The 19,182-nt window shown below is 34.6% G+C and overlaps 1 protein-coding gene across 3 annotated transcripts in view; it reads right to left on the bottom strand.

Annotated features, from left to right (window-relative positions):
* Window positions 1–18,307, bottom strand: part of LOC148172450 (neurotrimin-like) — a 38,255-nt gene extending 19,948 nt beyond the window's left edge. The window contains exons 1-2 of one of the 3 annotated variants that reach the window (XM_088039278.1): window positions 18,106–18,307; window positions 6,163–6,222 (exon numbers count right to left, since the gene is read on the bottom strand). In XM_088039278.1, coding sequence (XP_087895404.1) covers window positions 6,163–6,222; window positions 18,106–18,160 — 115 coding nt within the window. In that variant the 5' untranslated portion in view covers window positions 18,161–18,307. The remainder of the gene's footprint in view (window positions 1–6,162; window positions 6,223–18,105) is intronic. The other 2 variants (XM_088039277.1, XM_088039279.1) reach the window with 2 other exon arrangements.
* Between the last annotated feature and the right edge of the window lie 875 nt (window positions 18,308–19,182).

The following is a 19,182-nucleotide window of genomic DNA, read 5'->3' as shown; positions in this document are numbered from 1 at the left end:
AAAGACGCCCGGAATTGGATAAAAAATATGAATATGCTGAAGTTGCGGAAAGATGATGAAAATACGGCAACATTTTCAGGCTCATGGTTTACGCACTAATAGAATGATAAGGGTCTGCGAAACGATCCCGCGACTCCGGACTACCGGAAAATCGGAGAGTTGGTCGAGCGCGACCATCTCGAAACGAACATCGTTTCGAAAACTCCGTTGTGTGTTTCTTTTTCACCGCTATAATCTGGTCTCTTCCGTACATATTAAGACGTCGGACGTCGCCCGGAAACGGAGTGCTATCAAATACGCCCCGGAACGCTCTATTTCGCCCGGAAGTTATCAACGCAAATATGCCCGGAGTCCACAAATAACTAAAGATACGGATCATTCGACATTTTTAGCACAAAAGACTAAATTCATATTGATGCGCCCAAATAACTAATGATTATCAATTTTATGTTACGATAATGATTCACGAAATTACGGAAATTGAATACAGAAATTTGTCAATAAATTCCGAGGTATTCAACGCAAAAACAAAAGCTCTTCATTAAGCATCAACAGTTATTAAACTTTCTTTACTGCTATCAAATGCGAAATTTTAATTTGGTACCTGAGCGTCCAAATTAATCTTGTTTGTACCTTCATTAAAACCAAATACCGATGATCATTAAATTTTACTTAAAATGATTGGAAACGTCTGTATAAGGGTATAATACTAAAACGTTATCTCGTCCCTCAATTCCGCCGCATTACTCGTCTAGCGGTTCCTAGAGGATATCTTATCTCATGTCCGTAAAAAAATCACTACATAAAAAGAGCCCGTAAAAACCAAAAAAGTTGTAAAAACCGTATTTAAAAAGCACTAGCATGAAGACTTATCTACCTATCGCCACATACTTAATTTACGACATTTCCTTATAAAAAAAAATCTTCTAAGAAAACTCATACTACTATGACCGCATTGCACGTATTGTTTTAAACTCGTTTAGTAAATGAGCCTTCAAAGCCCGTAGTTTAATCTACATAATAGAGTAGTTATCAAATTAACCGCGTTTGCGTTTTGGTTGTGCGAACATAACTCTTGCAAAATTTAGTTGATGCCTAATTACGTGGTTAATTGGAACAAAAATTGAGCAGTCGTTAGCAGAAACTACCCCAGCAAAATACTGAAAGATTCTTCATGTTCAATATTTAGATACTATGCAATTTAAATGCACCACGCCTTCATCTGAAAATAACAACCCTTAAAGCCGAGGTACGTAAGAGACTTCAGTGTCTTCAGCTAGCATTACCATTTTCACGATAACTTGCCCATAATCTTTATATTATATACACTTTGGCTTGAGGCGGGTTCGTTTCACTTTCGCTCAAACTACATGCGCTTGAAATGTATTAACAAACTTCTTTCTACTTTAAACAAGAGAGAAAATAAAACATATATTTGAGTTTTTACCCAAATTTACGTTACCTATATTTATGTGTTGTGCAATATAAAATTGATAAGTCAGATTTATTCAAAAGTTTATTAATTTCCAGTTCTGTCAATAAATAAAATTGCCCTACCGTTACCGCCAAATTATATAAATAAATAATTATTCTGACTTTCAGATCAGCAGATAACTGTAGTCAAAACAGCATTGAAAAGATCGTCGGAATACAAGTTAAAATTTCTATTCTAAACATTAATTTTCGATCAAATGAACTGAAAGATTTGAATACCTCAAAACTCTATTTTTAGACATAAACCCACATGATATTATTTTGAATTCAATAAACATGAATTAATGAAGTGTAATGTCGTGTACCTATAAAGAGTCGCATTATTTGAATGTTTAATAGGTGCTGAATCTACCTTGTCAGTATGAAAATAAATATACTCCACAACTGCCTAAAATGTACCTATATCTCTATTACTATATTATTACAATTGTTTAATAATTTCAGTAATTATTCAAATGATGTAAAACTATGAACGATGTTGTTGGCAATTAAATGTACAAATAAACCCTGCTATTTGGAGAAGCAACTAAAAAAAACTAAAATAACCTATAACAGTCAATCAAGTGCAATTAATCCCAAGTTATTTCACGGAGTATCTGGGTTTTCATTTTGACTCTGATGTAAGGTAAATAATCTTCTCCAAGAATCTCTTGCCAAACTGAGAGGATTCTAGATCTGTCATGAATCCTTATCAGCTGAAGTTAAGATCAAACTTTGTATAACCTGAATATTGTAGTCGATCCCTTATTCTAAAGTTGTCTCCTGACCAGACATTCACAGGAGAAACAAAAACTCTTTACTCAATGCTTAAAATTAGATACATTAGATTTATATTTAATCTGAGAATCTATAAAGTATTGGCTTATTTACAAACTTGTACAATATTCAACACCACAATCTGTCTAGTAAGAAATTGATTAAGCTCTTTGTAACTCTTTGTAATTCTAGTTAGGAAGTCTTAAAATAGACTGCTTAATCTACTTACAATATCTTATAATTTTAGTGCAAATAGTTCAATACGTTTTCTAAATAAAATCTCTCAAAATTTCCAACTTTTAAGTACGTTTTTGCCAAGTTTATTATCCATTTTAATTAGAGCCGTAGTATCAGCATATTTATTAGAAACATGCATGTTCTCATCGAAATTTAAATCCTGAAATTTAACAAGTGTAAACACCGCTCGGAAAACAACTAGCAAACATGTGTGATTGATTACTACACTTAGGCACTATTAAAACGCTTGTATCTGCACAAAACAAGAAACTAAAATGATCTTTATAAAACGATGAAAAAACGTTTATGATTCCAGCTGCATTTCTCGACTAAAACTATGTACATTTACTTTGGTCGATATCGCTTATTTTTGGAGCAACCTTAAGTTATAGGAGTAGATACTCATTCAATGCAGAATTTCGCCTAGATTCAAAATCCGTGCTCAAGACTCAAGTATGACAACAGATAACTCAGTTATGGCCGATCAGAAGTGCGATCGAATTATATTTTTGAAATTTTTATGACTTAAACGATGAACAAATTTGAAATTTTGTTTTTTTGACTACCTCTTTCAACTAGGTGACCGATCTAAGATTTAGTCAATTGGTGAATTTTAAGGTATTGTTTCAAATAATGACGAACTGAAAGATATTAAACGTTGGTTGTGCTCCGAAAATCTACTCAAAAAACGCTTTGACTAATACATGTAAATGTATCTCGCTTATTTGTAGAACAAAATTTTGTTTTTTGGTGAAACTGAACTTAAGTACTTAAGTTATTAGTGCTTGTTTAATGCAGAATTTTGCACAAAATCCTAACCTCTGCTACTTTTTCACGTGGAGCTTTCAATTTTACCGTTATTTTAAATTTAATTGTCTTTTACTTATTTTACTATTATAATAATTGTAGCCTGAATTATGTGATGCGAGTGGCTAGATTCTTAAGCCCTTTAGACTTTGAGAAAGTCGGTTAGCAATTACATACTGCCTTTCATGGGGTCTGAACTACAAATGCATTTGCGAAGGTTTAATTGTTTTGTGGTTTACTGGTAGTTGAGGACTCTAAATTACACAACTCTAATTTAACCTGTAAAACACTGTCAGCTCGCCTGATTTTTCAAAAATATTGCTACTTAAATGAGCAACAATAGCGACCTGTTTTTGTGCATGCACAGTTGAACCGCCCACAAGAACCCCTAAATCTCCAAAGAAAATTGGCCCCATTTCCCAGTAAATCTAACAACTTAATGTTATCTGTTAATGTTCACAAAAAGCAAAGAAGTCAGCTGTCTTTAGCTAAACTCGCCGTGTGAATTTAAGTTAATTTCCTCCAGAATTATTTTAATTCAGTGAAAATGCAATAAAGTTTTTATCGCACAACGTAGCGAAGGGTCTGTCTCTGCCATCCTGTAAGATCCTTTTCACAAATTGACTTTGTTATATCTCGTTTTGAAGAAATTCGATTTAAAAGCACCGCTTCACCCCTGGTCATTGTCTTGTAAACAATTTTACGCTTTCGTTTATTAGCCACCACGTGCCTGGTTTGCGTGTGGCGAAACACGTGTCTCCACCAATTACATTAATCGACAGAATTTAGCTAAAAAAAGTTTGGTTGTAAAGTTTCGCTGCACTTTAATTTAGTCAAGGGTCGAAGGGCGACAATGAAACACCTAATAACTAAGGTCCTTATCGACGACGTTAACTATCGGAAGTTTCTGTACTTCTAAATGGTTCGCCTTGAATAGTCAATTCCAGCGTACAATAAAGACGAAGAAAAACCGAAATTAAATTAAAGCAGTTTTAGACGGGGACAATGGAGATGTAGACCATTTACAAACCGTTTGGGTAAGTAAGGCTTTTTGGATGTAGCGAACTCCATATAAGCATACAGGGTGTCTTTTAGTGGGACGGGACGGCTATTGTTATTATTATTTGTAGTGTTGGTAGGAGAACGTTTCACCGATATAACGGTCGAAACGCGCGAACGTCACGAGCTCGGAAAACGGTGGAAATATAAACGGACTAGTTGTAAGAAGGTTTCGTACAAAGTGTTGCTCTTGGGAATTAAGCTTCGTAAGTGGGGGCTGGGTAAAAGCCATTTTATAAGCAATGATGGCTCATCGTAAATTAATAACACTGCAAGCTTTTTACGGAAAGCATTAGGCAGCCCACTGTTACTAGTATCTAGTTTTTAATGAATTCATTCTCGTTACTAAAAAGCAAAGCTCGTGTTAGTGTTACATACGCTACATTTAGTGATTGTACCTCCTCAGAAGTAGTTTGTATTTAAACACAAGTTTGCCGTTTTTCTATTAATATTATTGTTAAGCTGTAGAAGTTAGAGTGATGTAATTCCCAACAGACAAAAAGATTGATTATCAAGTAAGGTTTTTCTAAGTAACTCCAACTTCATTTTTAGGATAAACTGGAGGATCATATTGTCGAAAAAATTGTGGTTCACAAATTTTTTGTTCTCTAATTTAATTACGTCTGCAGCTACCTACATGCTAATTTACATTCATTAGTTATAATTAATTTTCAATTTTAATTTCCAATTAAACCATGTTTTCAGTACTGTTTTATATTAGACTTGCTTTTAATGATTTCCATAATTAATAAATACACACTTTAATGGAAAACAACACCTCATCGTTCATTTTGAGCTCTTGTGATTGCATGTCTGCATGCTATTTTTCATTTTATGTTTTTGAGATCGCCTAGATTTTCTTAATAGTTTCTTAATGGATTTCTTTCTATATTGTTATAAATTCCCAGATTCGTCAAATTTAAGAAAGTTAAATTGTTTCGGCAGTATTTAATAAATTTATCAGACATTTGTTTGTGTTTAGTGTTGAACTGCATCGCAGTTTTTATCATGCTTCGGCATTATTTTAGACTTTGCTCGACCAAATATTGATCTTTACTCTATGATTAATCTTGTTTTGTATTTCGAGCTATATTTGTAAATTCTAAATTTAGAAGCGAAGCTCCTTTCTTAGCCAATTAACTTTAAACTCTGCATTTTATATATAGAGAATTTAAAATTTTTCAAACAAAGAAATAAATTGTCTGAAATTTTTTCAGATTTCCAGCAGTTTTGTGCTTGATAATTAAAATTTTATAAAATTCAATATGCATGTAAATTAGATGACTGGGTAATTATAAACTACCCTATAATTTCACTTGTCTTTGTTTAACGTGTAGTTATTTTTCGCATACACAAAGCGTGAAATTTCTAGTTCTACGCAGTATACTTTTTAATTTGTAAATGGTGGATTTAAATTCTTGTGGCGTTCGGATTATACGAGTGCATAGACTTTGTGATCGGATGGAAATCCGGCGAGTGTTTTTCCGGTAAATAAAGGATAAAGTGAGATTATTGTTTGGAACTGGTTGCTATCAAGCAATGTTCAATCAATGTCGAGCATTTGTCCACAGAGGGGTTAATCCCTACAGCCAACGGGGAGGGTCAGCATTGTGTATTCAATGTGCTGCCTGCATTAGACCATTCCAGTTCGCAACCTTCGCCTTAATCTCGTTTCCCTTTTTATTATACCATATAAAACCTTTATATGAAAGCAATAGCGGGCTTTTTTTCTTCCAAACTCATATACGTGAGACTCAGGTATTATACTTATTATCCTACTTAACAGTTATAGTTATGATAACGACTTACCGTGATTAAATTCTCCAAGAACTGATATGCCGTTCGACTCCGTGTTCCTCACGTGCCTCCCTGAAACAACAGAAAAAGAATCAGAATTGCTCCCTAATCCCATATGCAAACAAAGGAATATTCTGGGACATATAAAAACCAAATATACTGTCTGTCACAAAAAAAGGGTTCAACGGAAAACTATGTCCACTCAAGTTCAACTGATATCAACATGAAACTTCAAGTCTTCTGTTCCTTCCCCTTACAAAGAGTTAAACTTGCCGAAGTAGGCGCTTTAAGTTAATTCCTCTTGAGTTTCCTACTAAAAATAAATTGCCTTGTAAACAGTTGGAACGCCGGAATTATCTTACTGCCCCCCTCGTTTCATTTTAAATAAACGCTTTTTATGTAAGTATTCAAATCATGAGCGCAAACTTTACGGTTTAACTCAAAATATCATTTTACAACAACTTTTTTCAAAACTTTGAATATTCTATTCCTTACTAGATGTAAAACTTTGGCACAACTGCTTTAAAATTAAGCTTGTGTAGAATTTGGCGATAGTTAGCAGTTTGTTATATCTTTCTTTATTTTAAAAGCTAGAGCTTAAAACTTTAGTGTGCAGAAATTATTGAGGCTGGAGGTTACCGACTCTGCAGTGCTGCTTTGCATATTAGGTGCAAGAATTATGAGTTGGCGCAATCTTGCACCTCCGTTTAGAAATCTCAAGAGTGTTAGTTTTGTCTTTTAGATATTTTTAAGATTTACATAATCTGACACACAACACTCCCTGTCGCAGTCATATTTCAACTTTTGTTGGGAATTATAACAAACGAGTCGTGCGGAAAACTGATTTTTTTTAAATAAAAAAAAAATACATTTTACTCCTGATTTATATCTCACAAAATCTAGCAAAATTATTACACAGGACAGAATGCGTAAGTACAAGATACGTCAAAGAACCACCACACAATACAATTATTACAAACAACCCTTTGCTTAGTTGCCCCATAATTGGTTGTCCGCAAGTTATGCGTGGCTTTTCTAAGCGTTTATCTTCAACGTTTAGCAAACGTAGCTGTTAATTTTAAGCTCGTAAATACTTAATACCCGAGCTTTAAAAGCTAAGTTAAACTGCCGATAATGTTGTATATGCTGTGTAACTTCATAAACGGAAATTCGTTTAATATTTCATTGTTGCTGCAGGCGTAATTTTAATTAGTCAAAGTCTTGGTGTAAACAGACTTGTCATCAGAAATTCACAATAAGTAAATCTACGAATTTTCTTTCGTATTACCAGAAGCGAAATTGAATTAATTCAAAGGTTACATTTGGTAAGCCTCTGGGAATAAAATTGTTACTTTTAAATGACGTAATTTATGAAAAATATTTAGCGCGTGAAAGAAAATGTCTTAGAACAAAATAAGAACGGAAAATTTTCCTTTAGATCAAGTTGTAATCCGGAAAAATACTCACTGAACATTTTTGTTATTTATTATTTAATAAAACAAAATAGAAATTCCCATATTCCATCTGATAAAACACCGTCACTTTATTTTCCAGAAGCACCTGCAAATATGTGTCGAATTTCCATTCCGAACAATTATCGCATTTACTAGGTCAGTTTCAGAGTGTTGCGGTTAATGGTCGAAACACAAATCATTTGTACGCGGCTGTTTAATTGTAATTTAACACAAGCCATCTATTTTAAAAAATTGAGCTAAAATTTAAACTAGTTAAGCGAACAATATGCAAATAAATGCCCAAGTTTGAAATGAAAGCAATAACACCTCGCTCAAAAATTAGTTACTTGACGAAGGTTATTGAATAATCATTAAAATTCATAAACAAGCAAAAATGTTGAGAGAAAAAGCGTTTAACTGGCTTACTACATTCTCCGTATTTTATTTCCTTAATTTTCTCCAACTCCTGGCTATGTGGAGAAAAACAAAATTCATTTGAATTTTAAAGCGGCTTCTTCGGGCCGTACGACATTTTTTACAGCAACTTTAATTTCATTTAAATAACTCACAGCGGCATTTGAATAATTTTCGACAAGCCGTTTTTCACTCCACAACAGGTAAATTTGCCCGGCGCCTCCACCAATTTACTACCATCCCAACTCATGAACATTTTAGCGAAATCTGGGTCTTAATAAGTTTGTTAACAGGAAGTCGCGCGTTATGTCAGTCGTAAAAAGTAAATTAATGACAAAAGTACCGACGCGCCTTCCCTACAACGTGAATTAAATTATTTAGGAATTTAATATGAAAGGAATTTTCCTGACAGTGTGAATCTGCCTCTACGATTACATCAAACAAGTTATTCTATTGTCGCGACTAATAAAAATCTCTGTGAAAGATGAAGTTAATGAAAACGCGGAATTAATGATGAATCGGGATTGTGAGTGTTTGACATCGCTCTGCTGTTGGAATTAAGATTTTGAGATGAAAAGTCGGAAAGAAAGTTTGCGATGTTGCGTGTTTCTTGAAGTTTCGCCGATTATAATAATCATGGTATGATATTCGCGTAAACAAAAACAGAGTGAAGCGTCTCCAGAAGCCATTAATTTCACTTTTGCAATAATTACGCTTAAGAGCTTGAAAGTTACATCCATAAATTAACCGCTGAAGTAGGTCTAAGAACTTGGTGGTTACAATTAGAAGTAGGGGTAGAAGTGGATGTATGTTCGAGATTTCATTTGGTGAAGTTGTAACAAAACTTCTTGAATATTTTTGGCATCAAACACGAGTGTCTGCATTGTTGGCGTAATAAGGTAAGTAAATAGTTTAATTGGTAGCCATGAAAGATAGGCATAAAGCCAAAGCAGATAATATGATTAGGCGAAGTGGAATATAATTAGAGAAGTGAGTTCGCAATAAGACATCCCTTCCAATTTAGAAGTTGGAATGTGAGGGTATGTGCTATCGACCGCAAGCTACGACTTTAATCTTTGATTTGCGCACTTAATTTGCGAGGTTTTTATTTAGAAGGCGGGTAGTTTCCGAGTGGACATTTTCGGTTGATGTTGTCAGCAACTGCTGCATACAACTCTGCCCTTATCGAGTCCATCAGCACCCTCGCGGATCGAACAAAATTCTTGTTATAAAAACCTCCACCCCCATCAGACGAAGCGGAGATATCACGCCGGTTTGCTGTTATCAGCAACGCAGCAATTTGAAACCAAGCCAAATGTTTCTCTCTAGCTTTCGATCCCCGGAACTATAAAGCAACCCATCGGAGGCCAACGCCGACGCTTGACGAAATTAACAAATGAATCCAAACTGCCATAAACAACTCCTTTTTATTAAACATCCAGCGGCGGAGCTACAATAAAGCACTTGTGTGAAATATCACTTTCTTACCGAGAATGTTACGGTTTGCCGGTCCTCGAAACAACCTCCGGCGAAACTTTTAATTGCGGAACCGATAAAGGCCAGATTTACAACCCTCTCCTGGTTCCGTTACTTAAATTCAAGTGTCAATTATAACCGAATCGAAACTGATCTTTAACAGAACTAAAAGAAATCAAATTACTTTAATAAATGTAATCTGCTTACTTTTTGAATTTTGGTTGAAATTTTTATTTTGTACACAAAGAAATAAAAAAGTGCTGCGGTATGCTTCTACCTGCCAAACTGAGAATTGATTTTATCAATGAATGGACTGTATTCAAGTGACGAAAACTTGACTGATCTATTTTTCACGAGCAAACAAAACCTCTCATTATGGTCTGTAATATTCTAGTCACTTAAATAAACAAAACCCAATACAAAACGTTTTGTTACCATCTGCCCATAAAACTGTATAGCGTCTCTTCTCTTTTCTTCAGCTCCCCAAATCATTTAACGAAATATAATTATGATTTAATGTTAACAACTCTCAACGCAAACATAAATAAAAATGTATACAGAGCTTCTTTTTATAATAAAAAGAAGTGGGTCGAGAACATTTCAAACTTTATGCACGAAACCAAACCGAAGTGATTACTGCAGCCATTTTGAAGCATCCACAGAAAAGTAATTAAAAAGTTCGCTGCGGTAAAAATTTAGTGTAAGCGTTATTACCTCGTGACTAGCATCTTGAAGTATAAAAACTCATCAACAAATTGACTAGCAGTCTAATGTAGCACGTAATGGTCTAATTTATTTAAACAAAATAAACTAGTGAACCAAAATAACTGGAAGTTTAACAGCACATTTTCATTGATACAATGAAATAAATCAGCGATGTGTTAATAAATACGCAGTAACTAATTTTCAAAACTATTAATAAATCGACGGGAAAGTATTTAATCGCGTTTATTGAATTTTTCAGTCTGTTGAAGTGCATAACCAGGCACCCCGTAATGCGAGAGAAGCAAACACTTTAATCGAGGAAAAATTAATGTAGGTACAACCAGTAAGAGAATTGAATGGAGGATGCGATATCTGGTATTGATCCTTTAAATACAACAACATGTGTGTTGACAGCCTACATTTTAGTTTAGTGTGGTTTGGTCACTATGCGGTAATAAAGTTGCAGCATGTATGTTTGTAAACAGAAACTATTGCCCTCTCATTAGTGAGCATTACACTGAAATCTATAGACTTTTATTAACGAACTAATCAGAATTTAATCTGAACATTGAATTTTTTCAACCAGCGCAAATCGCTCCTTTATTAACCAATTAGCTGCAAAATTATCCGACTATACTTCGGTGTTAATACAATAAATACTATGCACCGGTGAGACCTATTGTAATGTGGTATTCCGACCGCAACACTGTGGTATACAATTGCAAGAAAATTGATCACGATGGAATTTAATTGCGCTAACTGGGTTACGTTGTGCTGGTTAGTCCTTCACTTAGTCAAACGTAAATGAGATAGATGAAAGTTAGCTTCATTAGTGCAATCATTATAGAGAATGAAAAGTACTAGATAATTTTTAAGCCTGTTTTAATGGCAGCTAGAGACTTTCAAAAAGTTTATAAATAATAACTGATCATTACCGACAGTATGAATACATGTAAGATATTAAAGTCCATTTGAAATTATTTAACGACGTTATATACAGGGTCAGGCAACACTTGTGTCCATCCCTAAAATCATATTTAATTTTAAAAATAAAATTTTAGAAATTTTGCATACGTTCATAGTCGACAAAGCTTTAAACGCTGACGAAAAAATTTGGTTTTTTATCACAGTTTGGTTGGCGCCGCGATGCCTAAAAAGTATAATTTTCAGCGATTTTTGAGTTTTTGCGGTAATATTCGCAAATTCAATTTTTTTCCAACTTAACTGTAATACAAATAATTGAGTTTTAAATTTGCGAAAAAAACGCTGTTTTCAAAATTATGATAGCGCAGTAGCAAACTACGTTTACACCAAAATTTCGCAAGTCACTTCATTCACTCTTATAAAGGTTAATTTTGATCAACACGGGCATGTTGCACTTTATGGACACTAGAAATCGTTAATTAACATCGACAAAGCGACAATTTCACCAAGTAAGAATTTTGTTACAATCTAAAGCGGACCAAAGGATAGATGTCATTTGTGACACAAGATGTTGACAGATGGGTGTAAACGTAGTTCCCAATTTTGACGTAATAAAATTGGAAACTAATTTGATAAAACAGCATTTTTTTCTCAATTTTTAAAGAAAATTTGCATTGAATCTAAAATGACAACTGAGATATTTTTAACACATTTATATTGAAAAAAATTAAATTAGGGATTGATATTACAAACCCTCACAATTAACTAAAAGTTACATTTTTAAGAAGTTACATTTTTAAGGCGTCGCGACTCCAAAACTATCAGTGATAAAAAACGAATTTTTGCGTCAGCTTCTAGAGCTTTGTCAACTGTGAGCGTATGCAAATTTTCAAAATTTTATCTTTAAAATTAAAGTCGAGTTTGGGAGTGGACCATGTATATGATAATTGCCAATCCCGTCTTTCTAACTTCATTCTTTTGTTTATAACTGTAGGAAAATTTCCAGCTTTTAGACAATAAGGTTTCTTCGATAATCAAGTAGAGATATCATAACTATGAAAAATTGTTCCTTTTTTGTGCAGTAAAAGAAGAGGTATTACGTGGTGACCCCTTAAAACCTTCGGAGAATATACTGATTTATGTTGAAAGGTACCTAGAGAGCGTGCCCCGAATATAGTGTTATGGTTTGTGGAGCGTAAAGCCGAAGATACGTGTGTGCTAATGACTTAATTTGAAAACGCCACCGTCTCATTCGAAAAATGAACTTTACGCGCAACTTTTCCCGAGGTTTGTAAGTAAAACAGTGAAAATTAAAATAGCGCAAGTAAAAAGATTGGAGGTTGCGAATTAGAATCAAGTGTTAAAAGTTTGGAGGCATGTAATTATAATTAGTAAGATAAATAAAACATCGGAAGGATGAATAGGCAAGAGGTCGCAGTGAGGCGGCGCACCTGCCTCCCGTATAATGGCGGCTGTGAGTTCTCCAGTTCATTTTCCACGCCACTGAACAGCTCATTATGGGATACAGAGAAAGTCTGATATTAAGCGTCCGAAAGTTGTGCGTTTCGCTCGGACTGACGTAGTAATATGAGCTGCTCTAATCTGTTTCGATGATTTATCGCTGGCAAATTGGACGGAGCTCGTTGCAAAGATGCATTTTTCAAAATGTTATTAGGACAGACATCGATCCACCCTCTAAATCAAGCAGGTAAGACCACTTCGCAGTCCTTGGCCAATTTGTGTTCGTTTACATTTTGCGAGAAGATTGGTCGCTACGGAGCTCATCAATCAAAGAACGGAGGTGAGGCCGACATGATGGGTTATGCTCGCTACGAATATTAATGAGCCTGCAATATAGACGAAACCTTTCATAATCATAACACAGTCTGACTTTGGATCCACTCGTAATCAAAACAAATCACGGCTTCTGAAGACTAAACGATATGAGTCTTCGGTGTTGAATACTAAGTAAAGCGACAGATAACAGAACTGTCACCCTTCCAACGACATCTTATTAAACGGCGTAATTACCGAACTCATTAATAAGTAGGACTCGCTCTAGTATTAAATTAAATTAAACCCACTGACGCTATAAAATCATTCTTCCCAGATCTTCCTCCAAATCTGGATCGCAAGCAAAAAACAACTCACGTACGAGTTACCCGAATTAATAATGCAGCTACTTCGACTTGGAATTACCTTAAGATTCTACCAAATTTACGCGGCGGTTACATATCCTTCAACAGAGGAAAATGTTGAGAGGGAAACTGCAGATAAAATTTTATAACACCTCTGGTCATAAATGCGAGAAAATCTGGTGCACAGCTATTTTATCAAAATGAAGATTTATCACGAATTACACAAAAGCAGGTTGAGACGTCGATCTCAATTTGTAACTGAACAAATCAACGATAACTAAGTAGAATTCTACACATATTCTTTCGAAGCAATTTTGTAGCAGATATTTACAAATAAGTTTTAATTATTCAAGTAAGGCCAGAGCAAATTTGGATAATCGATTTCTAATAAACTCGTTTTGTTTGAGTGAAACTGAACATGTGTGAATACACCGGAAGCAACCACCATAAAACTAAATTCTTTTTTTGCAAAACAAAACCAAAAATTAAAGGATTATTATATTGCTATATTTATATTAAAAATTTATTTTTCTAATAACGAATTCATTGGAGTTGCGTAAAATTTTTCCGTTAAAAACCTACGCTATTCAACAAAATGTTGTTTCTAAAAAAAGCAAATCTACTACAAAAACTGACATGTTGTCAAAAAAGATTATGGCTCAAATTTCCATTGCATGTTTATATCTTCATCCGAAGTGAAACAAAAATAGCATCTGACAAGAGGTCACAGCAAATCCTGTCGTGAGAGGGCGTAATACTATTCGTTATGTCCATAATATAATAAAAATTGATTTTATTTTTAATTTGATACATATGTTAGCATTTATATTATTTGACGCTGACTATGAACGTGAAATGAATTGCTGAATCGCAGAACACTATTTTCCATTTTCATACAGAATATTGTTAATGAATATTATTATTCGTACATCTGGTGTGTTTCTATTACTGCTGCTTTTATTATCGCTAACATTGATAAAAACATTTTAATGTAATACCCACAGTCTAAGAACATTTTAGCCCGGCGCATCCACCATTTTAACAAATGTAAAGCTAACGCAAAAAAATCATTTGAGTATTTATATTTCTGCTTCTTTCATTATTTATTTGTTTGTATATGTAATATGGAATCGTCTTGTCAATCCCGCTAACTACTTTCTGAGGCTGAATTTTTCCCGTCTAAACTTAAATTAAAAGAACAAATTGAAATCGACAAAAAATGTATTTTAATGATCAAATAAGAAGTACTTATAGAAAGTTTAGAAAAAACTTTAAAAGCAAAGAAATAGAAGATAAAATGTCAACCGAATGATACTTATTCTAATACCGAACAGATCTTACAATACCTCTCAATCAATTCGGTTGTATCAGTGACGTCGCCACTGTTAACCTTCACCCTACCAAAACTTTTGCGTGTAGTGAAATAATTCAGTATAAGTAAAAAGCCCCAACGTGTTTACTTGCCTCAAATAACACTTGAATCCTCAAGTGTTCACAAGTGGAACCTAAACTTTTAATACAAAAAACGAGGTCATGTTATGATTGCTACTTATCGAGCTCAGCAAACCAAACCAAAATATATCCAGTATAATTAAAAACGTCATCGAATATTCAAATGAAGACAAAGTTACAGAGTTTCCTAATAAAAATTAAATGAGATGCAGACGTCATTTTTACTCTGTTTTTATTTTCAGCTACAGCATGGCGTAATATTACTAGGAAAGATTGAAGATTTGTTTATTTAAATCTAAGAAGTTTGTTCCTTTAGTTTTAAAACTACATTAAAAAGCATTCGAAACGAAGGAAGGTAGATGTAGTTACTACGGTAAAATATTCTAAATTCTTGTGATTGCAAAATAAGGAGCAACTTCGTAAAGTTGCAATACTGCAAAATGCTTTCGAGTATCATAAATTAACATGAATGGCAAGACTAGAAATGTTAAGAAAGATTGTTGAGCAAAACAAGTGATTTAATAAAATATGTTAAGATGCAACAGTTGAAATATGTGTAACACATTCTTGAGTTCAAAGGCGGAAACAAGATTTGATTTTCTAGTGGTAAAATAAAGATTTTTACTCTCTCATAAGAAACAGAACTAAACAAAGAGTTTCAATATTAGTAAATAATTTTATACGTAGACAGGGAGACAAGATTTTCGCTTTGTTAGCCCAGTTATTACAGAATAATATTTCATCTAGAAATCAACATATTAAAAGTTGTAATATTACCTTTCTTTACTATGCACAGAGTGATAAATCATGAACTGAACACGCTTGACTTTTATCAGAATCGTACAGTTTCGACAGCAACGTCAGCCACATCTGTGAAAGTTTCTTACAAGAAAAACACCCCGATTACAAGAAACATGTGTATTCCAGCATGAAGGAAAGTATATCGAACTGCATAGTCATCTATCATTCCTAACCAACTTCACGTCTTCATCAAACATCGTTATTTCATAATGAGTAGGGTTGATATTAACAAGATTTCCATTGAAGAAAAATAGCTACTACAGATGACCCTGCTTTGTTTTTCATTCTTTTCGACACGAATTTGTTGTTGTCAAAGCACTGCACTGCAAATTAATTTAGTTTAGTTAGTGGAAGTTGGAAACAACTCCGGCCGACCACAAAATTACTGTCAATGAGATTTAGAGTGCGAGTTAGATAAATCGGTCACTTTAACAACAATTGTTATTCAAATTGAACTAGTAAAGGTATTCTTGAAAACCGACGAATGATGCCACAAACATGCTTTGAAATTTTTCGGATATCCGAGCTTGAGTACCGCAATTAGGTTAACAACGTGGGTCAATAAAAAACAAGAGGGCTCAAACTGGCCATTCCATCATTTGCATTCGGAATATACCAAGCGAATTCGCGAATTTTTCACCGCTGTGATCAGCGCAATTTTTAGCTTTGACTGATTAATTTTTTTGCTTGTGTAAATAAAAATAAATGACCGAGAATTTCATGAGAGTTTGATGTATTTTTTGTGCATTTTGAACTGAGAGGAATTTGCAAATTTGACGGACGTCGTTCGCTGAAATACACATATGGTCTGCAAAACCTTTTTTCTTTGTTTCTTGAAAGAGTACGTAACAAAATTTCAGTCAAACACGACAACTAAGTCATATGTGTCTCTTTATTTAGACGTACAAATTGCAGGTATATCACGTAAGAAACATTGATCCTTCGGGAAATCGATTCGATGAATACGACCTGTTTTCCTCCAAATCGTACAATCACAAAATGTATTTGCTAATTGAGCCAAAATTATTTTGTTGGTTTATTTCATCATGACTTGTGATTTTGCGAAAAAGCTTTGATTTATGATTGAATAAAGCGACATTAAAACTTCGCATTTAAGTGAATTAACATATAAAAGTAAATTAATTCATCGTTTAATACAAAGCATAAAAACAGTTTAATCAAAATTTTAATCTAAAATTAACCAAATTTTAATAATAAAGTATTAGCTTTTGTTTATTTGATGCTTATCAATTAGTGTCAACAATCAATATTTAATTCGTTTAAAAGCTAAACAAAATTTGAACCAAAAACAGTTTTCATTTAACTTTGCAAAGCCATTAAAATATAAAATGTCTCTTTATAAATAGCTTAATATGACAAAGAGAAAAAAAAATCTATACGATCATAACTATATCAATTATTTTTAAATTAGGGCACAAACATTGAGTATGTAATAAAGAAAAGAAAGAAATTTTACTTTATACACTTTATCTCAGGCAGCATTTCATTCGCATTTTTCTGCAAATATCTTAATTAACATAGACAAAAGCAGCAGGACTTGAACTGTTCATAGAACGAAAAACTGCAGACGGAAATTGTGAACGCTCGAAGGGATAATAAGTATTTCAGAAATAAAAAATCTTGATAACGAAAATATTGCAGCAAGGTAAAAAAGTTATGAAAATAAAAAATTGTAAACCATTTTACGTGACATGAGAAAATGTTGAGAAACAGACAGATTATGAAGATAAAGAATAGCAATAATTTTTAAACGCTGATGTGTAAATTTTCGTAGGTGTTTTCTGTACAAGTTTGTAATTCTGCTGCATTTTCGCCTCTCCGTGAATGCGAACAGAAAACATTTTCCTTAACTGACAAAAACATTCGTGTTATTTATGTCAACACGACAAACACGTATCGACCCACGTGAATATTTGATTTGGCGAAAAAACCGAAGAATATCCGTGCGCATCGGTTAATTTTTCTCCTTTAAACGCGCCAATAGACCGAAATTGACAATTTCGAACGTGACGTGGAGTTTTAATTCAGCCGAAAATAGTCAAAGTCGAGAAAGGCTGTAAAGGAAAAGACCACTTTAGCAACACCGTTCCGGTTGGTTAATGGATCTTTGGTGCAGTGCCGCAGCAGCAATGGTCACAATTCATCTGCTGGAGGGCGGCCAAGCATCGAACAAACAGTCGCCAAAGGAAAAGACGCCCCGAAGAATTGCTAAAGCTCAATCTATATCCGGCCGAAGCTATAATTCGTGACAGCCCTCGAAGCATTCCTCCGGAGATCCGGATCGGTTGGTGCCAGGCTCCGGGCTCGCCTCATGTCGGCGTGAAGTTCTACACGGCTCGGTTCAGCGCTCAGGTTCCGCCCGGTGGCTGCGTGAAATATGTTCTTCGCGGTCGCCCCAACTTCCAAGACGGCCCAACTTTCCAACAAGTAGACATAAAGCAGCGTTGCGGTCGCGCAAACGACTAATCTGTTTCTAGATGAAGTGATTTAGTGAGGGTAATTGCGGTAATTGGACGGGGATCATGCTTTCCGGGCGCTGCTACGTATATCCATACTAGCTTACCACTTACCGTGCACTTGTGAAGAGGAGACCAGCACCACCAACACGAGTAGCGCGGAAGGCATGACAACGAGTGACCGAGCGCATCACCTAACACTAGCTTTCGCTCCGGAGGGCACGCGGAATCTGATTTTAGTCCGGTTACCCCTTCGCACTCAACTCGCGCAGACTCCGTCCGGATCCACGTGTCCGGAGATACGACAACTCTAGCCCGGTGCTAACGCAGATATAGATGAGGCGCACGGCGCTTTATCAACACGGAAATTCGCGGAATTACATAACCGTCAGACGCTATTGTCCTGATTAGGCGACGCCGTTAAATTTTCAACGCTATCGTTTAGAACGACGTCTGACTTACGACTTCTCTTTCCAGACAGATTTCATCGATGAATCTATAAGACAGATTCGAGGGAGAAGCACCAACTTTTGCTCCGCGTCTTATTTTATGCTTCATTGACTTCAGAAAACTTTCTGGGTCTCTGAATAGGTGGTACCAGACACTAATTTTTATGTGTATCAGTTTAAATATCTGCTTGATTAAAAACAAATTACACTAGAAACAGACAATACTCCCAATCTGTCTTTGGAATTTGAATTAGGTTGGTAATTCCGTCAGTTATGTCAAATAATCTCAGTTTCTAAACCTATTTAACATTCAAAAGATACTCCAAGATATCAAAATTCAGACCTAAAAAGGCTACAACTGCCACAAGATTTTTTTTTAAACAAATTGAACCACCCAATTAAGGAGGTAATTTATATTCGATTAAAACTATGTGCCTATCGCATTTAGCGGCACATAATGTTAAACATTATTTTGCTTGTAATAGGTATTAACGCTATAATAATGCAATTTTAGACAAATAAACCACAATCATTGTAAACATAAAATTAATACTGTCAGTTACTCTCCCCAGTTATTGCGTCAGCATTTACTGCCTAATTTTGATAAACAGACATGACCCTAACCTCACAGATTACGATTCGCTGTACTCTCTTCGATAATCTTGAGGTGAAATTTGAGAAGATAAACCAATAAAATTGTATCTAATTTTGGTTGGTACATGTGGAAACCGGTTTCGTATCA

Source organism: Gnatocerus cornutus, chromosome 6, assembly GCF_029298725.1.
Source record: "Gnatocerus cornutus isolate USDA-ARS CGAHR chromosome 6, icGnaCorn1.1, whole genome shotgun sequence".
Lineage (NCBI taxonomy): Eukaryota > Metazoa > Arthropoda > Insecta > Coleoptera > Tenebrionidae > Gnatocerus > Gnatocerus cornutus.
The sequence above is the reverse complement of the archived record's forward strand: the minus strand, read 5'-3'. Positions and strand labels throughout refer to the sequence as shown.